This window comes from Acomys russatus, chromosome 10, assembly GCF_903995435.1.
Source record: "Acomys russatus chromosome 10, mAcoRus1.1, whole genome shotgun sequence".
NCBI classification, from domain to species: Eukaryota; Metazoa; Chordata; class Mammalia; order Rodentia; family Muridae; genus Acomys; species Acomys russatus.
The window spans coordinates 57,156,911-57,181,993 of record NC_067146.1 but is presented as its reverse complement, the minus strand read 5'-3'; the positions used below and the strand labels follow the sequence as shown (position 1 = coordinate 57,181,993).

Sequence of the window (25,083 nt, the reverse complement as noted above, 5' to 3'; positions counted from 1 at the left end):
CAAGGACTCCTTACTCTACAGCATGTGTTAGCAGCCTTTGGGCCTCACACTTGCTCTACTGCAATTGACTACAAGGAGTGAATTATAGCAGAGAGCTCAGATGAGAGTCCACATTTAAAAACCAACAACAACAACATTTTTTTTTTATCATAACCAAAAGTTAGTCTGTCTTTTGTTTTTTGAGACAGGGTTTCTCTGTGTAGACCAGGCTGGCCTCAAACTCACAGAGATCCACCTACTCCTGTCTCCCAAGTGCTAGGATTAAAGGCATGTGCTACCATCAACACTGCTGGCTAAAAGTTTCTTCATAGTTTTTCTGTTTTGTTTTGTTTTGTTTTTTAAAGCTGACTACAGTTATTTGTCAGGGTATCACAACTAAAAGGCACTATGAAAACAAAAAAAACCTAAAAAGAAATGAAGCATACTGGTGCATAGGTATGAGTCTAAATTTTAAAATGGATGTTGAGGTCTAACATTCATATGCCAGACACTATTGCACGTAAAAATAGCTGAACTAATTGCATTTTTCTACATGTAGATATCCAGTTAGACCAGCACCATTTGTTGAAGATGCTATCCTTTTTCCATTGAATAGATTTGGCTTCTTTGTCAAAAATCAAGTGAGCAAATGTGTGTGGATTCATCTCTGGGTCTTCGATTCGATTCCATTGATCCACCAGTCTATTGCTTTGCCAGTACCATGCTGTTTTAATTACTGTTGTTCTGTAGTACAAGCTTGAGATCAGGTATGGAGATTCCTCCAGAGGATCTTTTGTTGTATAGGATTGTTTTTGCTATTCTGGGTTTTTTATTTCTCCATATGAATTTGAGAATTGATCTTTCAATATCTTTAAAGTATTTTGTAGGTATTTTGATAGGGATTGCGTTGAATCTGTAAATTGCTTTTGGTAAGATGGCCATTTTTACTATGTTGATTCTCCCGATCCATGAACAAGGTAAATCCCTCCATCTTCTCATGTCATCTTCAATCTCTTTCTTCAGAGGTTTGAAGTTTTTTTCGAATAAGTCCTTCACTTGCTTGGTTAGAGTTACTCCTAGATATTTTATATTGTTTGTGGCTATCGTGAAGGGAGTAGTTTTCCTAATTTCTTCCTCTGCCTGTTTGTCATTTGTATACAGGAAAGCTACTGACTTTTTTGAGTTTATTTTGTATCCTGCCAATTTGCTGAAGGTGTTTATCAGCTGTAGGAGTTCTCTGGTGGAATTTTGCGGGTCACTTATATACACTATCATATCATCTGCAAATAAGGATAATTTGACTTCTTCCTTTCCCATTTGGATCCCCTTGATCTCCTTTTGCTGTCTTATTGCTCTGGCTAGAACTTCAAGAACTATATTGAAGAGATAAGGGGACAGGGGGCAGCCTTGTCTGGTTCCCGATATTAGAGGAATTTCCTTGAGTATCTCTCCATTTAATTTAATGTTGGCTGTTGGTTTGCTGTATATGGCCTTTATTATGTTTAGATAAGTGCCTTGTATTCCCGATCTCTCCAGAACTTTGAACATAAATTGGTGTTGGATTTTGTTTTTTGTCACCATGCACAAAACTCAAGTCCAAGTGGATTAAAGACCTCAACTTAAAACCAGAGACATTAATTCAGTTAGAGGAAAAAGTGGGGAAGAGCCTGGGACACATAGGCACAGGAAACAACTTCCTGAACAGTACACCAACAGCCCAGGCCTTAATGTCAACAATTAATAAACGGGACCTCATGAGGCTGAGAAGCTTCTGTAAGGCAGGAGACACTGTCAAGAGAACAAAACGACAGCCTACAGAATGGGAAAAGATCTTCACCAACCCTTCATCTGACAAAGGTCTAATATCCAAAATATATAAAGAACTCAAGAAATTAAACACCACAAAACCAAACAACCCAATTGCGAAATGGGGCTTGGAACTTAACAGAGAATTCTCAACAGAGGAATATCAAATGGCCGAGAAACACTTAAAGAAATGCTCGTCCTCATTAGTCATCAGAGAAATGCAAATCAAAACGACACTGAGATTCCATCTTACACCCATCAGAATGGCTAAGATCAAAAACTCAAATGACACCACATGTTGGCGAGGATGTGGAGAGAGAGGAACACTCCTTCATTGCTGGTGGGAATGCAAACTAGTACAACCACTTTGGAAAGCTATCTGGTGCTTTCTCAGAAAAATGGGAATAGGGCTTCCTCAAGACCCAGCCATCTCACTCCTTGGAATATACCCAGAAAATGCCCTACCACATAACAGGGACATATGCTCAACCATGTTCATAGCTGCTCTATACAAAATAGCCAGAACATGGAAACAGCCTAAGTGTCCCTCAGTAGAAGAATGGACTAAGAAACTGTGGTATATTTACACGATGGAACACTACTCAGCTATTAAAAACGAGGAATTCCCGAAATTTGTGGACAAATGGATTGATCTAGAAATTATCATAATGAGTGAGTTCACCCAGAAGCAAAAAGAGACAAACGGTATATACTCACTTATATCAAAACACTAGTCCAAGGGATACGTACCATGAAAATCTTTACTTACCAAGAAAGTGGGTCAGTGGAGAGGCTATCCGATTGAGACTTTAGGCAAGAGTAGCATGGAAGAAAGAGGAAATAGTAGGACCCACAGGGTCCTGGAAACCTACAAGAAGAACTTTATGACAGGCAGGTCTGGATCCTGGGGTACTCCTCAAACTAAGGCACCAGCCAAGGAGAATATAGGCAGTAAGCTTCGAACCCCTACCAAGACCTAGCCGACGAACATGATACTCTCCACCGTTGAGTGGAGAGTGAGATCTGACTCTCACACGAACTCTGGTGCCCCTTTTCTGACCATGTCCCCCGAGACCTGGTGGCACTCAGAGGAAAAATAGCTATTTACCAAGAGGAGACTTGATATTCTGAGAGCATATATTGGGGGAGGAGGTCTCCCTCAGTCACAGACATAGGGGAGGGGAGAAGGGGAGAAATGGGAGGGAGGGAAGAATGGGAGGAAACAGGGGAAGGGCTAACAATCGAGATGTAATATGAATAAATTAATAAAAAGAAAATAAAAAAAAAAAAATAGCTGAACTAATCTGCTACTAAATCACATTCAGGGCCGGGAAGGATCGTAAATGGTTCCAAAAAGGAAACCAGTTTCATTTTCATGAAGGGCTTGGTAAGCCCAGTATCCTGTGTCCTCTTCTATAAGAAAATAGGTCACAGTTCACACTGTGAATCACAGAGAGATTGCGAGCTCCCCCACGTGTGTACACCAACCCCAAGAGACCTGCCTGACTTTGGGCACCATCATACGGTGCTGCACCATCAGCGTGTGGCAGATGGAAGCCATCCTCGTGAAGACCTCCTCACTGGCCGAGTCCCTCCACACCAGGTTCAACAGGGTGTTGGTCTGCTGCTTCGTATCTAGCTTTCTCAGACACTCTTCGGTAATGTATGGGGCTGAGACCCTGCCATCCTCCTAAATGGAACAGAGAAACGAGTCTGAGTAAGTGGAATGTTGCTGGAACTTGCCCACCCAGCAGTCACCTGTCACCACACATCTTTCTGAAGAGAAAACACAAAGCCTTACCTAATAATTCCATTAACCTCCCAACATAGTTCCTAATTGCCCATTGTGGTCATCTAACTCCTCTAGAGACACAGTCACCATCAGGCATCAACTCTGCCCACCACAATAATACAGCAACTATGAACGTTCAAGTTTTTGCCTAAAATTCAGCTTTTTTTTTAAAAAAAGCATTTACATCTTAAGAAAAATTCATTCCATATACCATAGATCTGAGTTGTACTGACAGAAAACCCAGTGAAATTACTATCTGATGATACTTCTATTTTAGTATGAGACAGTTAATAATTCAAAGGATATGCATAATACTTAATAAATTTGGTATCTGATCTTAATCTCTCTAGGGTTGATTTATTGGATAAAACCTATGCCATGTTTTATCTTAGTATTAACTAAAGATATATGTTTTTTCCGATTTATGTGCATGACATATATATATATAAAAGAATACCTGACAGTACTGCTAACTATACTGTTTGAACGCTTGAATATTCAATTTATAGTAATTTTCCAATTCCAACACTCCTTTAGAGTAAAGTGAACAGACTGTATTGAAACCTAAAAGTCAAGAGTTGAGGGTAAACTCTTTTGGAAGAAGGTGAGTAGTGAGACATGGTCTTGCTATATACACAGTTCATGCTGTCTTCAAACTCACTTGGTAGCTCAGGGTAGTATTAAATTGGAGATTCTCCTGCCTCAGCTTCCCACGATTATAGTAGTGAGCTACTATGCCTAGCATATAAACCAACTTTGACCTTGGAAAGGTCTCCTACAATCAAATTATGTTCTACCTAATTAAGTATCGAAGGAAGAGAAAAGGTAGTAACATACACATGAACATAAAGGTTCTGGTCCAACAAAATTATTGACAAATTGTCCTAAATTATCAACTCATTAAAATGATGATAAGTGTATCTATCCTATGCCAAGGTGGTTCTTTTGTTTTGTTTTTTCCCCAAGAGAGAACACTGCTAGGAATGAAACCCAGGACCTGAAGCATGTTAGACAAGAGAATAGACTACCACTGCCATCATGTAAATCTTTTTGTTTTGTTTGTTTTCAACACAAGATTTCTCTATGTAGCTCTGGCTGTCCTGAATCTCATTCTTATAAACCAGGTTAGCCTCAAACTCAGAGATCTGCCTACCTTTGCCTCCCAAGAGCAAGGCTTAAAGGTGTTGGCTACCAGGCCCGGGCCATAATGTAATTCTTCCCCCAGCTCCCCACACCCAATACAGGGTTTCTCTATGTAGCTCTGGCTGTCCTGAAACTCACTCTGTAGACCAGGTTGGCCTCTACATCAGAGATCCACCTACCTCTGCCTCCCATGTGCTGGGATTAAAGGCGTGGGCCACCGCCATCTGGCCATGTAATTCTTTTCTTTTTTTTTAAGATTATGTATAGAGGGCATCAGATCCCAGTATAGATGGTTGTGAGCCACCATGTGGTTGCTGGGAATTAAACTCAGGAAATCTGGAAAAGCAGACAGTGCTCTTAACCTCTGAGCCATCTCTCCAGCCCAGGCATGTAATTTTTACGAGGCAACAAAATACACTTAAATTCTTTTTTTTTTTTTTTAATTCCTTTTATGTATGAGTGCTCTGTCTGCATGTACACCTACACGCCAGAAGAAGGCATCATATCTCATTACAGATGGTTGTGAGCCACCATGTGGTTGCTGGAAATTGAACTCAGGACCTTTGAAGAACAGCCAGCGCTCTTAACCACTAAACCATCTCTCCAGCTCTATATTTAAATTCTTTTTTTTTTTTTTTAAAAAAAGATGTATTTACTTTGTATACAATGTCCTACCTACATGTGTGCCTGCCCACCAGAAGAGGGCAGCAGATCTCATTATAGATGGTTATGAGGTACCATGTGGCTGCTAGGAATTGAACTCAGGACCTTTGGAAGAGCAGCCAGTGCTCTTAACTTCTGATACATCTCTCCAGCCCAATATTTATATTCTTTAGAGTTAAAAAAGGAGTCAGGTTGGCTAGGGATGTAGCTCAGAGGAAGAGCACTTACCAAGCATACTCAGAGCCATAAAGTTAATCCCTAACCCTACAAAACAAATAAACAAATGAATAAATTTTAAAATCTTCTTTTTGGATCTCTGTGAGTTCAAGGCCAGCCTGGTCTACAAAGCAAGTCCAGGATAGCTAAAGCTACACAGAGAAACCCTGTCTCAAACAGAAAACAAAATCTAGCTTCAGCATGCTATGATAGTATATACCTTTAATCCCAGCACTCAAGAGAGACAGAGTCAGGAAGATTTCTAAGGTTTGGAGACAACCAAGGCTACACAGTGAGACCATGAGCCTTGCCCCCTACCTGTCATCCCAACACTTAGAAGGCAGAGGCAGAAACATGAGGATGTCTGTAAGAGCAAGGTCAGCCTGGGCTATATAGTGAGTTCTAGGTGAACTAGAGCTTCACAATGAGATCCTGTCATTAAAAAATCTGAAAAAGGTGGCTGAAGAGAGAGCTCAGTTGTTAAGAGCACAGGCTGCTCTTTCAGAAGACCTGGATTCGATTCCTAGCATCCACATGGTGGTTCACAAATATCTGTAACTCCAGTCCCCAAGGGATGGAATATCCTCTTCTAATCTCTTACGGCACTGAAAACACATGGAGCGCAGACAAACATGCAGTCAAAACAATCCACGTAGATAAAAGAAAAATAAAATCTCAAAACAAAACAAAGCAAAAAAATTGTTTAAAAAAGAAAATGAAGCAGGCTAAAAGATCTGGTCCAGGAATGAGTGGCTCTTGGCTTATGTATAACTGAGCAATTAGTTCTCAACCTAAATGTATAACAGAAGAAATAATAATCTCCAGGGCAGGAGAAAGAAGAGGAATCAAAGCATAAAACCGTGTAAGAGATCCCCTAAAGCCATTGTGTGCTGTGGGGGAAAGGAAGACCTAAAGTGGAGTATAGTACTGTGTTATCTCAAAGTATTAAACAAGTATTAAAGAGTAGTCAGGCAGGAAATTTATATATGCGTCTTTTAGCAAGTTGTAGCTTCTACCCACAGGGAGGAAGAGCTTCCTGTAATAATGTCTATACCCACATCTTAGCATAGATAGGAAAACAGGCTGTAAACAATACAATGTTACTTCCTCAGCCTCTCTCAGAGGGAGCTGATGGTGGTCATGCAACAAATAATGCTGAGGAGGCTACTTGCGCTGCAAGCACAGCATTTACTTCTTACTTTTGTTGGAAATCTGAGCCACTCAACTGATTTTGAGATTGGGATTAGATTGAGAAATATGGGTATAGAAGGGCCTAGCGTAACAGGGCTGCATCCCTGGCTGTAAAGCTGAGGCTGAGAAGCTAGAAGAGTGCTTCTGGTGTGACAGCTTACGGGGCCGGTGGGCTGGTCAGTCTCCTCATTATCGTCCTCAGAGTCACTGGTGGAATCAGGGCAGCCTGTACCAGTGGGTGAAGCAGGTAGCTGAGAGAGGAAGGTCTGTAGCACTTGCAGATAAACCAGCAGGCCATCTTCAGAGAGTGCTCCTTTGAAAGACAATCAGCACATGAGTTACTTCAGACAGATGAGCATCACTTTATCCAGAGGTCCTTCTTTATGGGCCTTACTACTTTAATTATATTCAAACTGCTGCACACTATACAATATATTTTATCTTTGTCTCTGGGAACCTAAGACCAGAGCACCAGCAGGATCTCTAGTCACTCCTGCAAATACCTTCTGGAGTCCTTGCTAGGCAATACTAAAGGCTTAAACAAACAAAGGTGGGGCTACTACCTAGACAGTTAAAGTGATGAGCAGGCTAGAGTTTTAATTTTAAGCTGAACTCCATCTTCTATGGAGTAGTGGTCAGGGCTACTGAAAACAGAACAAGGTTCTGAGTCCTTGCACTTAAGTGTTCAAGTTCCATTCCTCCCCACAGACCCTGACTAGTATATCACCACTGCTGGCTATCAGCTGTAACCTTTACAATATAACAGTCAACAAGTTCCTTAGACTCTAGTAAACTATTAGTTGAAGAAAGGGGTTGTAGAAATCACAATTTTTACTACTTGGTCAGAAGCACAGGTGACAACCCTTTTTGTGCAACAGGGTCTGAAGCATAGGCAGTTTCATGGGACTGAGCCTTCAATTTATGGAATCTGTCCCTTTTTCCAAGTAGCCTGTGTAAGAACTAAAGTGCTGATGGTTGAGGAAAAAGACCACATTTTGCGTCCTGGTTATAGGAAAACAAGCTGGATTTTCAAGATTTCTAACAATTTGTGAAATCCACGCTAAAATGTCACTGCAGTCTTCTGACTTATCTGCTCAGCTACTTATATAGGACTTAGGAAAGATTCATCTTATATTTCATACCCAAATAATTCTCGCCAACAGTTAAAACAAAATAGAAGAGCCACGGCACTCCAATACTCCGTTTTGAACTTTGACTCTCTAGTAACAATAATGCATTCAGAAAGGGCTCATAAGGGAACACAGTTTGTGCATCTGCTAATGCCGGAATGACGAAATGAAAAATTTGATCGGTAAAAGGTGCTGCAAGAAACTCCTCTGTGAAGGCTGAGAAAACTTGATGCCTGAAAGAAAAAGGGATTTCAAAAGAATCAAAACATCCTACCTATGAAATCATGAATTCAAATCATTTCCCCAAATGTCTAAGCAAATAATCTATACTATATATTGATAAAACTAATCATCCAGTGGAGACTAGAATTTGATTTTATATCTTTTCTATTAAGACAATCCCTCCCCTTATGATGGGTACTAAAGAATAGGAAATAAATCAGATGACCAGAATTACAAATTTATTATGCTAGGCATAGGCAAGAGAGAAAAGTGCACTATGTTCTGTCAATCATGACATACTACTAAAAAGTGACTGCGCAGTCTCTGCTTACCCACCTTGCACCCTCAGGACAGGAGCTGTATGTAAAGTGCAATGGTTTTAGGACATTCTCCAGCAAAATTTTTGCTATTGGAACTCGAGACAAATCAGAATATTCAATACTTGACGGAAGCTTGCTATTAATCAACAAGTAGAGAGATCTATAATATCCTAAAAGAAAGGAGACAATACATTTATATTAAGTGCCTGTTTTATTACAATGGAGAAATACTTTTAAAAATTTAAATACACTCATTTTGGGGAGGTTCAGAGGGCAACATGGAGGAGTCTATTCTTCCACCTCATTGAACCTAGGAAATTGTATTCAGATCATCAAGTTTTGGGCAGAAAGTACCTTTATTCCCTGAGCTATTTCAACTGCTAACCATCAATTTTTAAAGCTACATGGGTAGAAAGAGGAGGAAGAGGGTCTCAATTTATAGTTCAGTCTGGCATCAAACTCACAGCAATCCTCCTTCCTCAGCTTCCCAAGTGCTATGGTAACAAGAGTGAGCCACCACATCCAGCGACACTCATTTTGCTAAGATATGAATGGCTCATAGACTCCCATGTGCACTGGTTAGTTAAATCAACAATGTACAATGACAGCTTTGACCCACTGTTACTCACTCATTTAGAAACAAATCAAAGACATAATTACTTCAGTATACCATGAAAAGATAGAGTAAATATTTTAAGGGGACCATTATCATAGCTAAAAGTGAATTAACTGTACTTCTTAATATTATAAATAGCTACTAAGTGATCAATTTGCCAACTATCTGGTGTTATTAATTTTATTTAATCAACAGGCTTGATTCCTAATCCCATGATTCTAGTAGGGTCCATATTGTGACCTTTTGATCTCTCTCCTAAGCACTTGAGTATGGAACTAATAATGTTAGGGGCTCCCTTGGTGTTACAATGAATTTGTGGGTCCAGACACACTAATATGCTTCAGTCTACAGTGCTGTTATCCTCAAGACTCCCATGCTACCAACTGGCTGCTGGTGGCAGTTTGTTCTGATGGACTGAATGCCTATCTCACCTTGCTGGCGCGACTATGACCTGTTTGTCTATAGGAGCTTTCAAGTTTCTTTTAGAGGAAACAGTGTACTTAAAACCCACAACCTGAACTCAGTGACTTAGAGGTAGGTTTATACACACAACTTTTGCTGCTTTTCTTAAGTTCTTTTTAGAAATATTTACCCCTTTTTGCAAAAAACAAAAACATTTCAATTTACATTTGTGGTTATTTTATATGTATTGACTACATCTATGTGTGTGTACCATTGCATGGTTGGTGCATAGAGTTCAGAAGATGGCATCGGATTCGCTGGGACTGAAGTTCCAGATTGTTGTAAGGCTGCCATGTAGGTGAGTGCTAGGATTGAACCCAGACCCTCTACAAGAACAGCAAGTGCTCTTAATCCCTGAGCCATTTCTCCATCCCAACTTAAGGAGTACTTTTTGACAAGCCTACAAAGCCTTGTATCTGAGCTATCACTGTCAAATGATCCAGTGCTCTTTTATCAGTGTGTTACGGCTAGGCAGGGGGCTTGTCTTTCATCCAAGCTTTTGCAAGCAGAGGCAGGAGTCTTAAGGCCACACAGGGTGACTCTGTCTAAAAAATTAAACCCAAAAAAGAGCATTAGAGTTCAGAACCACTTCAATTCTGTCTGGTAGACAGTCTTGGGAAGGGAAGTAAGTTTTATTATAAAACTGAGAAGACAGACTAGTTTTTAAGAAAACAGTAAATTTTGTGTATATAAAACAGTAACCATAAGCATGTCTAGAGTGCAAAGTTCTGTACTAAACTGTACAAAGTATACACTAAATATGAAACTAAAATGTACAGAAGAGTAACATCACAAAGAATTCATTAAAACAACTGAAAGACAGCTATGCCACTGCACACAACAGAAGCAGCAATTTTGGTGGAAGATTTTCAGTCATATTTTATTTTCAGAAACATTTCAAAGAAAGCACAGCTCATGGTTATCTTCCTAACAGTTTTAGAAAACAGGAAAAGAGAAATTCTCATCAAATGCTTAACCTCAGCTGGATATATACAACACACACATTCACTCAAGCTCACTGCCACCATGAGTCTATTTTCTAGAAGATCAAACTCCGTAATTTCACTGTGGGTCTTCATTTTATTAGTACTTTGAAATTTTTAACAAGTCCAGTTTGGATTTTTACACCTACAAACAGTCAAAATAAATAAGACCTTAATTTTTGTAATTTTAATCTATATCGGGGAGTTAATCATTACAGGCTTGTACTTCAACAAAACAAACAAGTTATTTATACTTTTTAACAGTAACTGGTGGCTTTCAAGAAAACCAACTCCTTTTATGATTAACCAGATGACCTTGTTTATTTTTTCTAAATAAAGAATATTTAAGTACAGACAGTGAAAAGGCTTTTTGCATTTTCAGAGGCTAAGACCAATGCTAGACTCAGTGGCTGCTATCACTCTCCCAGGAGGCACACACAACTTCTGTTCTGAAGAGCATAATGCTTTTTATTCAGAGCAGTAGCATTCCTCAACAGCACACAAGCCTGGGCATACCTCTACAATGATGTCCACCTCCACAGGTCTGCCCCCCGCACTTACCATTTTGAACCATGTAGTGCAAAATTTGTTCAATCACTGACACCACATAGTTAGAATCTTGTAAAACAGTCAAGTATGTATTCTCAGATGAAAACACCTCAAGCATTCGCATTGGAAGTGCAACATTCAAACTGTCATCACTACAGTTTTGCAGCAATCTGTAAAAACAAATTCACACACTTACTAGAAAGCCAGGGTTGCCAGTTTCCCTGGCTCCTCCAGTTCCTGTGATGAACATGGGAGCCACTGTACCACTGCCAGAGTCTCTAAAAAAAAGGGCAGGGCTCAAGCAACAATGTTCAGACTTTTCTGAGTCCTTTATTTTGGTTTGTTGTTGCTGTTTTTTCGCGACAGGGTTTCTCTGTGTAGCGTTGGCTGTCCTGGACTCGCTTTGTAGACCAGGCTGGCCTCGAACTCACAGCGATCTGCCTGCCTCTGCCTCCCAAGTGCTGGGATTAAAGGCGTGTGCCACCACCACCCAGCCTTCTGAGTCTTTTATTACGTATCAACATTATCTTTCTAATGGGTAGACATGTAAAGTATATAGTCTCAGAGGGAGAGACAGCAAAGGACAACCAAAGATCGCAAACAGTGAGAGAACAATCATAATCCATGAGTTGTTGCAAGAGAAGTTTGCCATAGACACTGTTATTTAACAGTTGCTAGGAGAGGGAGAGCTAGTTTTTTGGTTTTAGATGTTTTGTTTTGTTTTATAAGGCTTTCTGGGAAAAGTGCCTGCACATCTGCAATGGTGACGTCAGGACTGTCTAGGCCTGCAGGTGCCCAGAAGTACAGACTACAGCACACTCTTTTTGGTCATGTATTATTTTGACAGAAGCCCCCCCTCTTGCTAAGAGGACTATAGGCAAAAGAAGTCCTAACTGTAATTGTTAGATTTTTGCATTTTAAATTTTAAATGGATTTTAAAATGGATTACAGCCAGGTGTGCAGGCGTGGTGGCACAAGCTTTTAATCGTAGCATTCAGGAGGCAGGGGCTGAGACAGATAGATTTTCCAGGTTAGTTGGGGCTATATATGGAGACCCAGTCTCAAAAAACAAACCAAAAACAGAAATAAGGTCTATTCCTTTAAAAAGAAATTTAAACATGTATGTGTGTGTGTATGTGCACATAAGCACAGGTGCCAGTGAGAAACCAGAGTGTCGGATCCCTTGGAGCTGTAGTTACAGGTAGTTGTGCGCTGGGAACTGAATTCCTGGCCTCTGCAAAGGCAGCAAGCACCCTTAACCACCAAGCCACCTCTCCAGCTCCTCAATGTCCTTTCTTAGAACTGACTTGATAGAGGCACCATTATACACTGTTCTACACCAAATACTTAGAAGACATGCACAGCCTTAGAAAGGAAGCTGTTCTTGGGTGTCTTTAGTCAATTTTCCTACTATGTCTCACTTTACCAATTGTCTCTATGGCCGCAGAGAAAGTTGTACTTCTTGCCTTTTTACGTGGCAGAAGCTGTTCAGTGTTCTCAGTGTATTGGTCCTGTTCACTGTCCCTCTTAGGATCATCATATAACACGCCTGCAAATCTCAATCTTCTGAACTCGGGTCTCCCATGTGAAAATGTTACATCTAGAGTTGGGAAGTCGTGCCTCAAAGGGAGGCTGGTATGAGTGAGCACTCAAGGACAATCCCCAGTGCATACTGAGCTTCATCTCTTTTGGGTATTTTCTGTGTACTCAACTACTAGATCCCAATTATTTTTCCCTCAGCAGCACCTTTGGAAAAGTCAAAAGACCTTTCTTTTTGACCATGAAGTCACCCGATTCCCAGAGACTGTGAGAGGGAGTCCCCATCACACCACATCATAGCCCTTGGTAAGAAGAATCTATGAGTATGTTATTACCACAACATGGATCTCTACTTCTCTAACTAATACAGTCTCTTCAAATGTTTGCTGGTCTAATTCAGGTTTTGTTTTCAAGGATGGGCTCACGTCTGTTGCCCATTTTCTCACTGCCTCTTTTTTTTTTTTTTTTAAACTAATTAAACAATTTTAAATGTATATGAATACTGTCTGCATGTACACCTGCCCCCCAGAAGAGGGCATCAGATCTCACTGTAGATGGTTGTGAGCCACCATGTGGTTGCTGGGAATTGAACTCAGGACCTCTGGAAGAGCAAACAGTGCTCTTAACCACTGAGCCATCTCTCCAGTCCCCACTGTTTGCCTCCTCTTGACAGTATGGATAAATTGTCTTTTCACCTTTCCAAGGCCACATGTCATAGCCCAGGAGCTACATCTTATTCTTTCTCCTCAATTCAGCAATTCTTCCTTTTGTACCATCAAGGCTAACTCCTCATAAGGTCGGGTATGATATTTTTTTCCAACTACTACCCTCAATCTGTTCCCATCTACTTCTCTCTGTGAATGTTCCTGCCACTCCATAATCAGTGCTGCTGAGGGAAACAGGCTCCAAACAGGCTACTGAAAGCAAATGCCTGAGAGCAGTGCCACTGCTCCCACCAAGCACCAAACAAGCTGTAGAAAGCAAAGGTTTCATTCAGGAAGAAAAGCAGACAACTGTCAGCAACAGTAAGCAACTACATTTCACTACAGTACTTGAAAGGCCAAGGCAAGAAAGATGGCTTTGGATTCAATGCCAGCCTGGGCTGAAAAACTAGATGCTGTCTCAAAAATAAATAAATAATAAACAAATAAATAAATCAGAAAACCACAGGCTATAGAGGGATGGCTCACTGGTTAAGGGCACTGGCTGCTCTTCCAGAGACCTGGAGTTCAGTCCAAGAGCTGAGTGGCTCAGCTCTGTAAGTCTAGTTCCAAGGGAGCTTACATTCTTTTCTGGCCTCTGCCGTCTTCTGTGTATATCTTTGGTGTGCAGACATATAGACAGCAAAACATCCACACACACACACACATTAAAAAAAAAAAAAATTAGAAAAACCAAAAAAATAAAATAAAGCTGCTTTCCAAAGCTCTTAAACCCTAAAGACACTGACACATTCTCTAAGTTTCCAACTATGACAAAAGTTACCTGCAACAGAGGCTCATTAACCTCTTTAGTTGAAATAAACATGTAAGTCTCTCTGATCCATCCAATTGTTTGACAAACAGAGAGCTGTGTTTAATTAAGTTCTGATACATCCATATCTGTAAGAGTAAAACATAAAAATACAATATTTAACCCATAAACATCTGCTTACTTATTTAGGTAATACTAAAAATGTCTTTGCATATTTCCACACTTAAATCTAATCAAAACTTAATAATAAGGTCTCTAAGTCAGTATATTCTTCTTTTCTCTCTCTCTCCCCCCCCCCCCCCCCCCCCAAGACAGAGTTTCTCTGTGTAGCCTTGGCTGTCCTGGACTCACTCTGTAGACCAGGCTGGCCTTGACTTCACAGGGATCCACCTGCCTCTGCCTCCTGAGTGCTAAGATTACAGGCGTGCACCACCACACCTGGCTTTATGTCAGGATACTCTTAGCATATCATTGTTAAATTACAATACATTAGTCTCTAAACAAAGAATACATAAAGCTTATTCTGCTTGAAACAACAGGAATTCATATACAAAAGGAAGGAATGCACCAGAAGAATACATGGGAAATCCAGGACTAACCTGAAGTTGCATGAACTCTTTGCCCTTCCTGTGTGCAGGCTTGCAGAGTCTCAACATCCTTTCTTTCTGTTTCCTTTCCCTAACTCAATACCTACTTAAAGGTTTGTTGTTGTTTTAAAATTATTCACGCACACAGATTTACTAAAGGGAAATTTATCCCACATAATCGCCATAGGAAGGCAACCAATCACATGGCCCTTAATCCAAGGGCAATCACATAACTGGGCTGGTCAGACATATCCACTCTTTTTAGACACTATTACTGGTCTGGAAATTTGGCAAAGTAGAATGTTAGAGTCTGTCAATACCTAACAAGGACTCTTCTATTTTCTCAACTATATTTTTGTAAGATAGATTTGTATTCTGTTTTCACGTCATAAGACCTACTTCTACCTCGTGAAAGTAGGTTACTCTGAAATGTAGGTGATTATGTGTCAAATGAGCTTTTCTTTGACTATTATGTTTAAGAAGTTTCTCCTAGATATGAACATCTCCTTAGTATATTTTTAAAACACTGAAAATAATAGGAAATTGTAAAAGTATCTTTTACTCTCCTGAGGTAATTGTTGTCTTGGATACTTACTGCCTGTGTCTGCTAACCTAGGCCTAGCTTCCAGCCTCCATACAATCTAACCTAGGACTAGAAGAAAAATTTCAGCCTCTGAGACTTAGTGCTTGCTCCTTCTGAGCTCATAGCTGGCTGGTTCAACTCAGCTGTTGTAGGTCAAACTCCTCTCTCTCTGCTGATTTACACAATCTGGCTTTTCTCTCAGCCCCTGAATTGCTTTGCTTGGTCTCAAACTAACTTGAGCAATCTGCTCTAATCTTCTGGCTCCTTATGTCTTCACAAGCTTGTGTCTAGTTTGTTCTCTCATTCAACCTGTCTCTGTAAAACTCTCCCTGTAAAACTGCCTCCTTTCTCCCCCCCCCCCCCCCCCCGCCCCAGCCCCTCTCCCTTGCCTCTTAAGTAGCTTCCCTTTCCTCTCACTTCTCCTGAGACTTGGGCGTGTCCTAGTCTGTCAAATCTTTCTCTGATTCTTTACTATTTACTTAATTTTACTATTACTCAATTAGACACCACTTTCAAACATGGTTGCTTCCTTTTACAGACTATCTTTACTTCCCTTGTTTGGGATTAAAGGCATGCACCACCATGCCTTGACCTAAGCTTTTCTTTACCTGAAACTTGTTCTATACCAGGCTGTCCTTGAACTCAGATCTGCTTGCCTCTGTCTCCCAGATTAAAGGTATGCTTATATTCCAGCCAGATCATCCAGACCTAGAAAGTCTTTGGATGTGAACTCTTGCCAAAGCAGCCATGTTCTAAATTAAAATTTCTCTGCATCTTCGCTGTTTCTGTTTAAGCTAAAATTTGTACAGAGTTCAACTTTTACAGTAAAAACAATTATCAATCACATACACTTAACAGTCCAAATGTCCTTATGAAAATCCATTCTTGGGACAGTCCTTCATAATTGCTGTCCACATCATCTGTCCTTTAGCAAGAATTTATTTCAGCATCAAGGTTTTTTAGCCTGCCAGTCTGATGAACTATCTGTCCCTCTTCAGCTGGTTTGTTAAGCTGTCTCCATGTAGAGGTTTCTGCTTTCTGCACCATCTGCATTGCTGTCTTTCTGCATCTCTTGAGTTGTGACTTTCATTTGGAAACTTCTCTTTTTGAGAGAAGGTTTCTCTGTGTAACTTTGGTTATCCTGGACTTGCTTTGTAGACCAAGCTGGCCTTGAACTCACAGAGATCTGCCTGCCCTGCCTCCCTGAGTGTTGGGATTAAAGGTATGCACCACCACACCTGGCTTTGAAATTTTCTTTTATTTGGATAGAATCTTTATCAATTTTAATGCAACCCAGTCTCTCATTAATCACTCAGTATATAGCTAGAAGCAAGTAATTCAGATATACTAGAGACAGTCTTCAAAACCTCAGAATTTACAGACATTTCATTAATTTGACAATTTTTTGACAGTGAGACATGTCAGCTCCTAGCAACGCCCCCTTTCGACTTTGAAGAAGACGAGCTTCATATGTGTCCAGCCACTGGACAAGAACTGCCCTTGCCTCTACTGTAGACAGGAGCTAGACAAGCTGGGGGTCACCCTGGGCTGGTGCTCCTGGGTTCAATAAGAAAGCAGGCTGAGCAAACCACAAAGAGCAAACCAATTAGCAGCACCCCTTCGGGGCCTCTACGCCAGCTTCTGCCTCCAGGTTTCTGCCCTGGTTGAGTGCCTGACCTAAGTGCCTGTGATATAGAAGTGTAATTGAAAAAACTCTTTCCTCCCAAGTTGTTCTTCATATTTTATCAGACCAGATGGTCTCACACATGAGGCGATCACTCTACCACAGAGCTCTATCTCCAGAGCCCCAGACAGTTCTAACATTTCTTAAGAGTCAACCAAGAGCCGGGAGTGGTGGCACACACCTTTAATCCCAGCACTCAGGAAGCAGAGCATTAATTCCAGGACAGCCAGGACTAAACAGAGAAACCCTGTCTCGAAAAACCAAATAAACAGATGATATAGATAAGACAGGTGTGTGTGTGTATGTGAGAGAGAGAGAGAGAGAGAGACAGACAGACAGACAGACAGACAGACAGACAGACAGACACACACACACACACACACACACACACACACGGGTAGACATAAACATTTAACTCTGCATTTAGTATCACTAAAAAATTATACAAAATGGCAATCTGCTTGTTTCCAAGTGGGAACTGGGGAACTAATTAGGTGACTTTTGCCACAGGAAAACTCTTCTTGCATATTTGTTAGCAAATTGAAAATATTCACAATCTCTTCCAATCTTCCTTACTTATTTCAGAACAGGGCTCACTTGTAGCTCAGTTAGTTAGAACTTACCACAATCCCTAGTGCTGAGGTCATAGGCTTTCACCATCACATGTGACTTAAACTCACTTTTCTTTTTTCTTTCTTTTCTTGAAAGAGGGTTTCTGTGTAGTCCTGGCTGTCCTGGCCTCAAACACACAGAGATCCAATTGCCTTTGCCTCCTGAGTGCTAGGATTAAAGGCATGCACCACCACCACCTGACAAACTCACTTTTCTTTCTTTCCTCTCCTTTCTTTTTCTTTCTTTCATTCACTCACTGTTTACAGTGTTCGGCCTGCATGTATGCCTGCAGGCCAGAAGAGGGCACCAGATCTCATTACAGATGGTTGTGAGCCACCATGTGGTTGCTGGGAATTGAACTCAGAACCTTTGGAAGAGCATCCAGTGCTCTTAACCTCTGAGCCATCTCTTCCAGCCCTAAACTCACTTTTCTTGTGTGAACTGTGTTTCACAACATTTTTTTCTATTTCGGGTTTCACAATCTGCACATGAATTATTTACTTTACCTGTGCCTGGGCCTGCAGTCAAAGCCTCCATTTCACTCCAAGATTTCACTGCCAGCTTCTGAAGCAGGTCTACGCATGCCTCTTTAGAACTAGATCACAGAAGAGTTCTCCGACACTGAGGTGCTCTGGAGAGACTCCCAACACCTACCTGTTTTATGCTCCTCGGCAATCTTTCCATGCGCAGGAATAGAGAGCCCTAAGGTCAAGGCCAGTCTACTCAGAGAGAAAGTTAGATGGCCTGCTATTGTGCTTCTGGGACTTCAGGAGTCCAGAGAGCTGCATAGAAGCAAAGTCTAGATGGTGGGTAGATTAACTACTGCTGTACTTCTCTCTCCCTCTTTTTTAAAAATTATTTATTAGATGTTTTTAGATCTAGATAGATGTTTTAAGTTAATGGAGATGACATATGATAGATATTTTCATTCAGAATTTTAGACTCAACAAGATAGGAAAGATGTTTACTTCAAGTTTGCCAAATACAGTCAAATCACTGTGAATGTAACACTAACACACACACACACACACACACACAAAATTCCTGATTGCTTCATGGTTCTTCCTACTATATGTAGTTTATTTTATTTATGTGCAATAATACAAATATATGTTTAAAAAAGAAATTTTAAAAAATTTATTTATTTAAAGTGCATGCCCGCCCCTTGCCTTTTTTTTTTTTTTTTTTTTTTAAAACAGTTTTTCAAGATAGGGTTTCTCTTCTAGCCCTGGCCTCATCCTGTAGACCTGGCTGGCCTCAAACTCACAGAGGCTGACCTCCGCCTCCCAAGTGCTAGGATTAAAGGCGCGTACCACCATGCCTGGTGTGTACGGGTGTACGGGCCTTCTGTCTACATGTGTATCTATGCACCACATGGGTGACTGCCGCCCTTGGATCTCCTGGGACAAGGGTTACAGACATTTTTGAGTCAACATGTGGATGTTGGGAATTGAATTTGGGTTCTCTGGAGAGCATCCAGTGTGCTCAAGCACTACGCCATCTCTCCAGCCCGTTGTTCCTTTCTTGATCAGTGTCAGTTATACAACATTCTTTCATGGCCCAGCCTAGCTCAAGTTCAGACGACAGAGGTAGGTCTAGAGGCAAGCTCTAGATTCGTCGTAAAGCATTGTGCTTGCTCCATGTAGGAACTCTGTTTAGCACACAGTTCTTACAGACAAACAAAAATGTCTAACCTAACAATTATAGGTAAATCTCATAATATTTCCTAGGGCACATGGAACATAAGGGGTTTTCCTCCCTTCTCCTCCTCCTCTTTTTTTTTTTTTTTTTTTTTTTTTTTTTTTGCTGTTGTTGTGGTCCGGGCTAGCCTCAAGATCCTGATCCTTCTGTTTCCATGGCCCAAATGTTGGGATTAGAGGTATGAGCCACCACATCTAACTACAAATTCTACTTTATAAGAGCACAGTTCACTAACACAATGCTCCCAATCCCTCATTAGCAGTAACAAAAGCCTAAGATTTTTAAAGAAATGAGTTACAATGTTTTTTAAAGAGAGCCTATATTTAAAGATAGATAGCAAAAATATGTGTGTACATAATCAATACTGAGGGTGTACCTCATAACAACTGGACAAAGACAAAAAGTTTGATGTACAGAAGAAAGTGGGCTGACTCGGAGGTGAGCTCTGGTGCACCTGTTAGACCACTTCCCCTTGGTGGGGAGGCCTGGTGACACTCAGAGGAAGAATAAGCCGGCTACCAGGAAGACACCTGGTAGGCTGTGATCTTATAGTGGGGGACAAGGTCCCCTTCTGTCACAGACCTAGGGGAGGGGAATAGGATGAAAGAGGGTGGGAGGGAGTGGAAATAATAAGCGAGGGGAAAACAAGTAAGATGTAATCTGAATAAACAACTTAAATAAATAAAAGAAAGTGGGCACACTGACAAGAGTGTGCCTTATAACATTATACCCTTATAACATTTAAAAGCCGCATAATAAAGAAATCAATTAAAAATGTACATTGACTTTTAAAAGTAAAACACATCAACACAGAGATCACCTGTTACAGCTGGTTTAAAAAAAAAAAAAGGAAAAGCTCACAAATGCTTACACTCTGGAAGGGGTTATCTGCCTTACTGATCTACTTCCACTGCTCCCCCCACTCCAAGTAGATGGAAAATGGGTAAATAAAACTAAGTGAAAATGTGTTTATACTCACCAAACGTTTGGAGTCTTCACTCTGTTTGTAAAAGAACAAAAGCTGCCTTACCAAGAGGGTAAGGTTGGAGCCATCAGCAAGGGAGAAGGTGCCACCAGGCTGAGCTAAGTCAGCACGTTGGTCAAATGCACTTCTTTGGATGGAGTACTAGAATCACAAGAAACCATGTGTCAACATACTGTTCCATAGTTTTCTAAAAACTCACCTACCCATAGTTTTCATGGTGGATAAGCACTGAGTGTTTTACAGGTATGATGACCAAAAACTAAGAATTAGTTACTGGTTCATTAGTTAAAGATTAAAAAACAAGCCAGTAACAAAAACTCCTAATTTAGGATGCCGCAAAGATCCAAAATGTCTAATATCAGAACCAGTCACTTGGCCTGGCGTGGTGGCGCACACTTTTAATCTCAGCACTCGGGAGGCAGAGGCAGGCGGATATCTGCGAGTTTGAGGCCAGCCTGGTCTACAGAGAGAGTCCAGAACAGCCAAGGCTACGCAGAGAAACCCTGTCTTGAAAAACCAAAAAAGAACCAGTCACTCCTTTCTTCTGTGTAATTACTAGTTGTCTTATTTAACATTTCCTAAAAACTTACCTATTCATAAATCATTAAGAAAAACAATTATGGGCTGGAGAGATGGCTCAGAGGTTAAGAGCACCAGCTGCTCTTCCAGAGGTCCTGAGTTCAATTCCCAGCAACCACATGGTGGCTCACAACCATCTATATGTGATCTAGTGCCCTCTTCTGGCCTGCAGGTGTACATACAAATGGAGCACTCAAACATAAAATAAATAAATAAAATCTTAAAAAAGAAAGAAAAACAATTATTGGCTACACAGAGAAGCCCTGTCTTGAAAACCAAAAAGAAAAGAAAAACAATTATTTATTAGGAAAAATACTATTTTAACACCAGGTTTTATAAAGCAGGCATGTGAAATCCATAAGACAGTGCTATTTATATAAAATAATATTATGTCTAAAATAGGTTCTAATTCCCTCTCAGTTTTCCCCCCTCTTGAAATAAGTCTTCTTTTATTTTTCTTTCCTCTTCCTCCTTGTTTTGTTGTTTTTGAGACTGGGTCTCTCTACATAGCCCTGGCTGTCGTGAAACTCACTATATATACCAGACTAGCCTTGAATTCACAGAGATCTGCCTGTCTCTGCCTCCCCAATGCTGGTTTACTTTTTTTTTTTTTTTTTTTTTTTTTTTTTTCTCGAGACAGGGTTTCTCTGTGTAGCCTTGGCCATCCTGGACTCACTTTGTAGATCAGGCTGGCCTCGAACTCACAGTGATCCGCCTGCCTCTGCCTCCCGAGTGCTGGGATTAAAGGCATGCGCCACCACGCCCGGCTTGGTTTACTTTTCTTATGACATGTTATGTGGACACTGGAGGAACTGATTGTCTCCTTCTACCATGTGAGTCATGGAGACTTAACTCAGGATGACAGGCTTAGTCACAAGTGCCTTTATCTAGGAGCCACGTCTCAGGGGTTTTTGTTTTGTTTTTTTGTTTTTTCAAGACAGGGTTTCTTTGTGTAGCCTTGGCTGTAAAAGGAACTTTTATCCGCCTGTTTTAATTTTTGTCTCGGAGGCTTACTGCCTGTCTGCTAACCTAAACCTTGTCCTGGAAGCTTCTAACCTCCATACAATCTAACCTAGGCCTAGAATGTGTTCATCCTCTGGGACTTACTGCTTAATAAGCTCACCCTTTCTTGTTATTACTGAGCTCTGGGCTGACTGGTTCAATTCAGTTGTTCTGGCTCTAACTCCTCTCCCAGCTGACTTATTCAATCTGGTTTCTCTCTCAGCCTCTGAATTGCTCTGCTTGGCCTCAAACTTAACTCCAGAATTCCTTTCTAATCTTCTGGCTTCTCATTCTCTGGCTCATTTGATCTTCACCTGAGTTCTCTTTCTGCAACCTGTCTCTGTAAAACTCTCCCAGTAAAACTACCTCTCCTCTTTTCTCCCTCTCTCCCATTCCCCCCTCTCTGCCTCTTTAAGTAGTTTCCCTTTCCTCTCCTTGTGAAAGTTGGCGATATCCTAGTTTGTCAAATCTTTCTATGATTCATCACTTTTTCTGCCACTCAAAAATCACTTACAAACATGGGTGCTTCCTTCTTCAAACTAACTTGACCTTCATTGTTTAGGATTAAAGGCATGTACCACCATGCCTGGACCTAAGCTTTTTTTTTTTTTACCTGAAACTTGCTCTATTCCAGGCTGACCTTGAACTTAGATCTGCTTGCCTAGGTCTTTGGATGTGATCTCTTGTCAGAGTAGCCATATTCTTAATTAAAATTCCACTACAGTTAGCTGTCCTGGCCTCAAACTCACAGTGATCTGCCTGCCTCAGTGTTCCTGAGCGCTGGGATTAAAGGTATGCACCACCACGCACGACTCCACCTCTCATTCAAGAACAAACTTACTTGTTGTTTTCTGTCTCTATAGCCTCGAATAAATGACTGGATTATTACTGCATTTTTCAATCTTCGCCTTTCTTCCTGAATAATGGAAGAAAGAAGGAGCAATTAGTTAGAATCAGTAAAAATGACATTTAGCAAAGTGGTTTTTTTTTTTTTTTTTTTGTAATTAGCTATATGATCCAGAAACCATAAAATTCATTCTTTTAAGTGTACCACTCTTAAACAATGTTTTAATGATTCTTTGTTTGTTTGTACATAGGGTCTCTCTATATAGCCCTGGCTGTCCTCAGACTCACAAAGATCCTCCTGCTTTTGCCTCCCAAGAGTTGGGATAAAAGGCCATGTGTCACTACATCCAGCATCTTTGTTTTTGGCTTTTTTTTTTTTTTTAATTACATGTCTGTGCCTGTGTATGGATATGTACAGGGAAATGCAGGGATCTTTGGAGGCCAGAAGCATTATATCCTTTGGAGCTATGGTTACAAGTGTCCAATGTGAGTACAAGGAATATGCATTCTTTAACACTGAGCCATCTCTCCAATCCCATCACTAAGCATGTTTCTAATGTGCTGAGAATTACCACCATCTTGTTTGCTTTGTTTTTTAAGATAGGGTTTCTCTGTGTGGCCCTGGCTATTCTAAAACTCTGTAGATCAGGCTGGCCTTAAATTCAGATTTGCCTGCCACTGCCTCCTAAGTGCTGCGATTAAAGGTATATGCCACCATCTCTTGGTATATCACCTCCAACTTATTTCAGAGCATTTCATCATTCCTCAAAAGAGACCCCTTACCAATTTTAGCAATCATCCTTCATTCCTTGCCCAAACCTTCAAGCCACTTCTCAGTGCATATACATTTCTCAGTGGAAATGGAAATGCATATTTCCTAGCCTATGCACCTCAGACAATGGATCACTCAATCTGTAGTCTTCTCTCTGGCTGTTTTCACTTGGCATGGTGCTTTCAGTGTTCATACACTCTTTAGCATCATTCCTTTTTATGGCCAAATCATATTTCATCATACACACACACACACACACACACACACACACACACACACACACACACACTATTCTGTTTATCTGTTCATCAACTGGTAGGCAACTGCCCTGTTTCTGCTGTGGGCTATTATGAACAATCATGCTATAAACACTTATGTCCACCATTTTTTGAAGGCTATAGGCTTGCATTTCTTGAATACAAACCTAGGAATGGAATTAACATTTCTACAACAATGTTTTGCAAGATGGCTACCACCATTTTACAATCCCATCATAGATAAAAACAAAAAACAAAACACAGAGAAAAGGACGTAAGAAGCCAAGAATGCCAGACACAGACTGGACTTGGGAGGCAGAGGCAGGTGGATCTTTGTGAGTCCAGGAAAGCCAGGACTACAAGAGAAGCCCTGTCTTGAAAAACCAAAAAGAATGCCAGACACACTACAGAACTTCCACAAATAGTGGAAAACACCAATATGTATACCTTCCCTGGTAGAGCATTTGAATCTCAACTGAGGGCAATTTTACCTGTACAACTGGTCATCTGTCTAAGTGGAGGGAAGAAATGCTGCCGTGAAGACAGTCCTCACAGATGAAAGTTCTATCCAAAAAATGTCACCAGTGATAAGGATAAGGCTAGAAATTAGTTTCTGCTATTATTATGTCTCTTTACTAGGAATGTTCTTCCTTTAGTTTGCACAGCAGTAACCTTTAGGCCTTCACTGTCACCCACTCTGGCCTTCTCTCAGGATGCTACCATCTGTGCCCATCTATCCCAGCCTCCTTAGTGAACAGCCATGACTCTACTGTCTTAACTGCCCTCAATAGCATTCTAGTCCTCGGCTGTTACCTACAAGCAAGCACTCCAGAGCAGGTTCTTTAACTGTCTTGTTTACTATCTTATCTCCAGCAAGCACAACAGTACCAGACAAACCACAAGCTCCCAGACATCCATTAAAGGCAAGAATGAATTGTTGAAATAACAAAACCTAGGGTGGTGACCGAGGCAGGCAGATCTAGGAGTTAGAAGTCAGCCTGGTACACAGAGCCAGTTCCAGGACAGGCAGGGCTACACAGAAATAACAAGATCCCATGCCAGGACTAGAGAGATCATGCCTCAAAAAACCAAATAATAAACAAACAAATGAGTAAAATAACAATGCCCAAAACTCTTATCTAGAAAAGCAAGCCTTATAAGTTATGGTTAACCATTACAGTTATTTGAAGTAACTATCCCCAAAAGATGTAACATCAAAGTTGGACACAATGACACACAACTGCAATTCCAACAATCCAGGAACAGGAAAACAGGCTACACTGGTAGGCTAGCAGGAAGGGCAGGAAGCAGGTTTTAAAGAGACAGGAACTGGAGAGATAACCCAGAGATGACTCAGCACTGGCTGTTCTTCCAGAGAACCCAGGTTCAAT

General features: G+C 40.8%; 1 protein-coding gene across 1 annotated transcript in view; it reads right to left on the bottom strand.

Moving 5' to 3' along the window:
• Nucleotides 1–25,083, bottom strand: part of Ube3c (ubiquitin protein ligase E3C) — a 105,749-nt gene that overhangs the window by 58,473 nt on the left and 22,193 nt on the right. Inside the window, exons 3-10 of the mRNA XM_051152228.1 lie at nucleotides 22,659–22,733; nucleotides 20,231–20,377; nucleotides 14,097–14,212; nucleotides 11,085–11,242; nucleotides 8,479–8,632; nucleotides 7,933–8,153; nucleotides 6,952–7,103; nucleotides 3,288–3,475 (exon numbers count right to left, since the gene is read on the bottom strand). Coding sequence (XP_051008185.1) covers nucleotides 3,288–3,475; nucleotides 6,952–7,103; nucleotides 7,933–8,153; nucleotides 8,479–8,632; nucleotides 11,085–11,242; nucleotides 14,097–14,212; nucleotides 20,231–20,377; nucleotides 22,659–22,733 — 1,211 coding nt within the window. The remainder of the gene's footprint in view (nucleotides 1–3,287; nucleotides 3,476–6,951; nucleotides 7,104–7,932; nucleotides 8,154–8,478; nucleotides 8,633–11,084; nucleotides 11,243–14,096; nucleotides 14,213–20,230; nucleotides 20,378–22,658; nucleotides 22,734–25,083) is intronic.